The following is a 6,474-nucleotide window of genomic DNA, read 5'->3' as shown; positions in this document are numbered from 1 at the left end:
TAATTTGACCAACTTCAAGATATTGTACTAGTTTTATATACTGCAACAAATAAAATGTTGGCATATGATCTGTGTTCTTCTATTCAAATGAAAGGTTGTCTTCATTCAGAGGAAAAATAAACATAAAAATAAAGATTGTCTGACAAATGTTCACCCATTTCCTCACATGACAAATGCAATCTAATCGACAAAACAGATAGATATGGGGACTTATAGAAGGAGGCCTACTTGGACTCCACGTTTAATCAATGAAAAAATAAAAATCAAATTTGTGTGATTAATGTAAGTATTGTACACGCGCCTGACTGAAGCAAATCATGGGGTGGGACCTTAAATATGTGATTTGGGAAGACTCGGAGAGTCACAGTCACACACACAAATACACACAAATACACATAAAACACACCCCTCCACGCGCTTTCGAAAAGGTAAGGAATAACACACACAGTAAAAAGATGGTTTTGCTTAAATGAATGAGATATGTCATGTCACATTGGAGAGGGGCCATAAATTTACAAAAACTAAAGAACAAAAGTCTTTATACACTCTCTCAACTCTACTATAGTTAGTGTGATTATTGGAGAGAGATAGAGAGAGAGAGAGAGAGAGAGAGCGGAACCCACCTCAAGTTTTCGCTTTCCAGGAAACCATATAGTGAGAGAGAAACACAAAGAGTGAAGAGAGAGTGTGAGAGTGAGAGGTAGAGAGGAACCCACCTCTCAGTTTTCGCTTTCTAGGGAAACCATATAGAGTTTGAGAGAGAAAAAGTTCAGAGAAGAAGGGAAGGAGAAGATGATGACGATGATGATGAGAGAGAAAGGTCGGCAACAACAATAACAGAAGCAGGCAGAGAGGAAAAAAAAAAAAAAAAAATCCAAAAAACACACTCACTCACTCACTCAGATGTGGTGGGTGGTGGTGGAATTCAGTTTTGGCAAAATCAGCAGCAGCAGCAACAACAACAACAACAACATGCGCATTATTTTAAGAAGCCAGCGATTCTTGAACATGGTGGAGGTGGGAATTTAATGCAAAGTGGTGGTGGGATTGGAGGGTCGAATACAACATCTTCTTCTACAACTACGTGTCAAGACTGTGGGAACCAGGCTAAGAAAGATTGTACTCATAGAAGGTGCAGGACTTGTTGTAAAAGTCGCGGTTATGATTGTGCTACACACGTGAAAAGCACGTGGGTACCAGCGGCTCGGAGAAGGGAACGCCAACTCATGGCTGGGGCTACTGGTGTAGCCGCTGGCTCATCTGGGTCTACCTCTGGTGCTAAGAAACCTAGACTTATTGCCTCGCAAACCACAACAACTTCTCATACTTCAACTTCTAATACCACTCCACCGCGAAGCTTTGATACTAGTTCTAGTCACCAAGGTTTGAACTTTTCACTTATCTCTCTCTTTCGATCATAAATAAAGATACCCTCTTGATATTTTCGGTGTTTTTGATAGTTTAGGGTTGATGTGTGTGAATTTTGAGTAGGGTTTGTGTTGAATTATGCACAGATGTGAGTTTTAAGGACGCATTGCCTGGACAAGTACGTGCACCAGCGGTATTCAAGTGTGTGCGAGTGACAGCAGTGGAAGATGGAGAGGATGAGTTTGCCTATCAAGCAGTTGTGAAGATTGGCGGCCATGTTTTCAAAGGGTTTCTATATGATCAAGGGGTTGAGAATAATAGTAATAGAGAAGGGTATCCTAATATTTCTGAATTGCATTTAGGTGGTGGTGGTGGTGGTAATAGTAATGGTGGTAATGGAGGTAGAAACGGGGCTTCCTCATCATCCCCAATGCTCGATCCCACCGATGTTTATGCGGCCTCAGGCGGAGGAGGATTGCTTGGAGGATCAAGCTATGGTAATCCAATAAATTGAAATACACTCCGGGTATATGATAGTTTATCAATATAGACTCGGAAGGAATGGCATTGTAGGCTAATTCTTCTTTTGTTTACTAATATTATTGATAGGAGTTTGTTAAATTGTTCTCTAGTCTTTGTATCTTATTAACATATGTCATGCTCTCAAACTTTCTTGGGGTTATGATTTTGTTGTTCCTGGCCTAAGTTATTTACCTTTGTCATTATAGTGAGAGGATGATTATATGCTAATGACACTACATTTGCTAACTTTAAGAGTAATTTGTGTATTAATTTACTAAAAATGGAAAATAAAAGACTAAGTAATTTGTTCTAATGGATACTAATTAGTCCATAGTAATTTGTGATATAATAATATCTGTTTGCTTTTCTGTAGTTGCTGCCTTTTCAAATTTTCTTTTTGATCTTGGAGTTTATTTTAAGTATATTTTAAGGTGAATTCTACAGTGTAAAGTATTACTCATTCAGAGACATAATGGTTTTTTTACCTTACCTTTATATGTTTTCCATTTTGTTTTTGCTTGAATACCTTGCATTTCATGTGTTAGACATAAGCAAATTATCCTGGGTCTAGAATTTTTCCCATTAAGAAAGTATTTTCTTCCTATTATATATTATTCCAATCATATATTTTCATGCTTGGGACTGAACAGTACACATTGCACCAGTTCTCTTTCCTGTTTGGTTTGGTTGGTTCATTATGAACTAGAAGTAAATGTGGATATCATAATGACGATGCTGCTTTAGACTTTAGCATGATAAGTAGTTGTGATGTCACCATCATTTGTTGCCAATGAAAGAGCATTACATGAATGTCCTTTTCAAACCACATTACTGCTTATGGCATTTCTGCAGTGTGTGGACAAACTTGCAATTGCATGCATTCATGAACACGCATGATGTACCTGCTTCCGCTGTTATCCTTGTATGGATATGTTTTCAGCTTTCAATTTCAATAGACCCTTATCCAACCTTGATATCTGTTTTTATCATATTGCAACTTAGTGTTACAGGTTTTGTCTAGATTTTTTGCAGGTATAGATGCAGAATTCTTTAGTCACTGCATAGATTCGTTGATGACTTATAATGCACTACTTTAGTGCTTGCATAATACTTTTTGTTATTAAACTAATCGGTGAAATTCATTCTGCCTTATGCTCGATTTGCTATTTGTTTATCTTTGTCTCCCTCAGTGTATGCCTTACCGTATGAACTATACATTGTATTGAGTATCTTTACAATTGTTTATTAATTCTTTTTTATCTTGATGTTTTTAATTTTGCACCTTTTTCATATATAATTTAGTTATAATGTCATTTTGTGCTTACCAGGATGGTTGTTGTCAGATGTTTATTTGGCTTCTGATGATACTTTATTCCTTGAGATGCTATGGTGTATTGCTTGAGATTCTATGGGTGTTTGTGACTGAAACCTTTTGGCTGTGATCCAGCATACAAATGTTGACTAATCTGGATTAAACAAAGGTGTCCATATTCAATGCTTTCTTGGATTTTCTTTTCACCTCACATGCTGTCCGCTTTTGATGTCTGAAAATTGAATTATAATAAGAAGGATTTTGTCGTGTGGATTGCATTATATCTCAGCAATGCCTATATAATGTTATTGGACTAGATTTGTGGCACTCAATGCTTGCTTGGAATTTCTGTTTAATTAAGAATAGGCCCTACCTTTCTTGCTTTATTAGACGCAGTGCACACCTATGTCCATGCATGTTTATTCTAAGAATATTGAATAGTTGCATGTAGGATAACTCCGAAAAACATATGTTCTCTTCCTAATACAGAAATACACACAATTTGACAAAATTTAAAGTGTTACAGGAAAGATGCATTAGCAAGCTTTATTCTTCTTAGTCTATTGTTCCTGCCTTGACTAGTCTATTCAGATCCATAGCCAATTCCAAATTTTGCTACTAAGGCTTGTTGTTGTTTGTAGAATTCCATGCTGGCAGTAGGTCGAGTAACAAAACAATCTCCTCCCCGCAACCCCCACCCCCCCCCCCCCCCCNAAAAACACACTCACTCACTCACTCAGAAAGGTCGTTATTGCATTTTTATTATATCTCTCTGATCTCTCTTACTCATACACTCACTCACTGCTCTCTTCTGCAATCTCTGGCCCCCCACCCTCCCCACCCTTCCTCACAAAACTCACTCTTTACTCATATCTCCTTCTCAAAACCCCAACCTTTTTTTTCCCTCACAGAAGCCAAAGTGACAGTATTTACTAGTCTCAGAGCCGTAGCCAGAAGCAGCAGAAACAGGAAAACAGCAACAGCAGAACTTAGCAGTGTTCTCTCTCTTTCTTTCTCTCTTTTAAGTCTCTTCTTTCTTCGGAAATTTAACAATAGAAAGTCACTCAACAAACAAACAAGATCTAACTCCCTCACTCTCAAAAAAATTACCCTTTTTATTTAGTTTTTCTGTCCCCTCCTCTCTCTGAGAGAATTGCAGAGAAAGAGATAGACCCCACTTTTTTTACATATATAACACCTACATAGACACACTCCTAGATTGAGCTCAAAACCCCAACGCTGCTCTCTTCCTCTATATGTCTAATAATAGTAAGAGTTTTATAAAAATTTGGTAACAACGGCATCAACAGTTGTGGCTACTACAAGGAGGTTACCTTCAGATTCTGGAGCCTTTGCAGACTGGGTGGCTTCATCGTCATCATCACGCGCCGCCGCACCGGATGAACTCTCCCTTGGCTTCAACGCTGGTCCCACCGCACCTGGACCCTCCAGCACCACCGGACCCATGTGGTCTTCTGGCTCCAACACCACCAGGCCTCTCAACTATGGCCTTGCCACTCCAACCCAAACTGACATGCCTATGGTTGGTCTGCGTGATGTCTTTGTTGTGGCCACTCCAGCCTCTTCTTTTCACCACAATCTTAATCATCACCATCATCACCACCACCACCATGACCAAAGCAACATGCTCTCTGATCCTCACTCTCAATTCAACTCTTCAAACCCCGCTACTGCACTTGGTGTTGGTGTTGGCGTTGGCGTTATTCCTTTACTCACTGCCTCTCCTTGTGCTCCTCAAAATCTAGCTCTTGATGATGATACAAGTAGTATGTTTAGTAATAGGAATAGGAGTGGTGGTGGTATTGGTGGTGGTGGAATTCAGTTTTGGCAAAATCAGCAGCAGCAGCAACAACAACAACAACAACATGCGCATTATTTTAAGAAGCCAGCGATTCTTGAACATGGTGGAGGTGGGAATTTAATGCAAAGTGGTGGTGGGATTGGAGGGTCGAATACAACATCTTCTTCTACAACTACGTGTCAAGACTGTGGGAACCAGGCTAAGAAAGATTGTACTCATAGAAGGTGCAGGACTTGTTGTAAAAGTCGCGGTTATGATTGTGCTACACACGTGAAAAGCACGTGGGTACCAGCGGCTCGGAGAAGGGAACGCCAACTCATGGCTGGGGCTACTGGTGTAGCCGCTGGCTCATCTGGGTCTACCTCTGGTGCTAAGAAACCTAGACTTATTGCCTCGCAAACCACAACAACTTCTCATACTTCAACTTCTAATACCACTCCACCGCGAAGCTTTGATACTAGTTCTAGTCACCAAGGTTTGAACTTTTCACTTATCTCTCTCTTTCGATCATAAATAAAGATACCCTCTTGATATTTTCGGTGTTTTTGATAGTTTAGGGTTGATGTGTGTGAATTTTGAGTAGGGTTTGTGTTGAATTATGCACAGATGTGAGTTTTAAGGACGCATTGCCTGGACAAGTACGTGCACCAGCGGTATTCAAGTGTGTGCGAGTGACAGCAGTGGAAGATGGAGAGGATGAGTTTGCCTATCAAGCAGTTGTGAAGATTGGCGGCCATGTTTTCAAAGGGTTTCTATATGATCAAGGGGTTGAGAATAATAGTAATAGAGAAGGGTATCCTAATATTTCTGAATTGCATTTAGGTGGTGGTGGTGGTGGTAATAGTAATGGTGGTAATGGAGGTAGAAACGGGGCTTCCTCATCATCCCCAATGCTCGATCCCACCGATGTTTATGCGGCCTCAGGCGGAGGAGGATTGCTTGGAGGATCAAGCTATGGTAATCCAATAAATTGAAATACACTCCGGGTATATGATAGTTTATCAATATAGACTCGGAAGGAATGGCATTGTAGGCTAATTCTTCTTTTGTTTACTAATATTATTGATAGGAGTTTGTTAAATTGTTCTCTAGTCTTTGTATCTTATTAACATATGTCATGCTCTCAAACTTTCTTGGGGTTATGATTTTGTTGTTCCTGGCCTAAGTTATTTACCTTTGTCATTATAGTGAGAGGATGATTATATGCTAATGACACTACATTTGCTAACTTTAAGAGTAATTTGTGTATTAATTTACTAAAAATGGAAAATAAAAGACTAAGTAATTTGTTCTAATGGATACTAATTAGTCCATAGTAATTTGTGATATAATAATATCTGTTTGCTTTTCTGTAGTTGCTGCCTTTTCAAATTTTCTTTTTGATCTTGGAGTTTATTTTAAGTATATTTTAAAGGTGAATTCTACAGTGTAAAGTATTACTCATTCAGAG

At 39.1% G+C, this 6,474-nt stretch overlaps 2 protein-coding genes across 2 annotated transcripts; both read left to right on the top strand.

Annotated features, from left to right (window-relative positions):
• Positions 1-795: 795 nt before the first annotated feature.
• LOC136070485 (protein LATERAL ROOT PRIMORDIUM 1-like) lies at positions 796-2,136 on the top strand. Its single transcript, XM_065780486.1, has 3 exons — positions 796-820; positions 904-1,383; positions 1,515-2,136. The coding sequence occupies exons 1-3, from the start codon at positions 796-798 to the stop codon at positions 1,880-1,882; spliced, it is 873 nt and encodes a 290-aa protein (XP_065636558.1). The 3' UTR covers positions 1,883-2,136.
• A 1,782-nt stretch (positions 2,137-3,918) lies between these two features.
• LOC111988887 (protein LATERAL ROOT PRIMORDIUM 1) lies at positions 3,919-6,252 on the top strand. Its single transcript, XM_024020698.2, has 2 exons — positions 3,919-5,499; positions 5,631-6,252. The coding sequence occupies exons 1-2, from the start codon at positions 4,668-4,670 to the stop codon at positions 5,996-5,998; spliced, it is 1,200 nt and encodes a 399-aa protein (XP_023876466.1). The 5' UTR covers positions 3,919-4,667; the 3' UTR covers positions 5,999-6,252.
• The last annotated feature ends 222 nt before the right edge of the window (positions 6,253-6,474 follow it).

The sequence above is a fragment of the Quercus suber genome, unplaced genomic scaffold (genome assembly GCF_002906115.3).
Source record: "Quercus suber isolate HL8 unplaced genomic scaffold, Cork oak 2.0 scaffold_237, whole genome shotgun sequence".
NCBI lineage: Eukaryota > Viridiplantae > Streptophyta > Magnoliopsida > Fagales > Fagaceae > Quercus > Quercus suber.
Note: the sequence above shows the minus strand (reverse complement) of the source record. Positions and strands in the feature narration are given on the sequence as shown.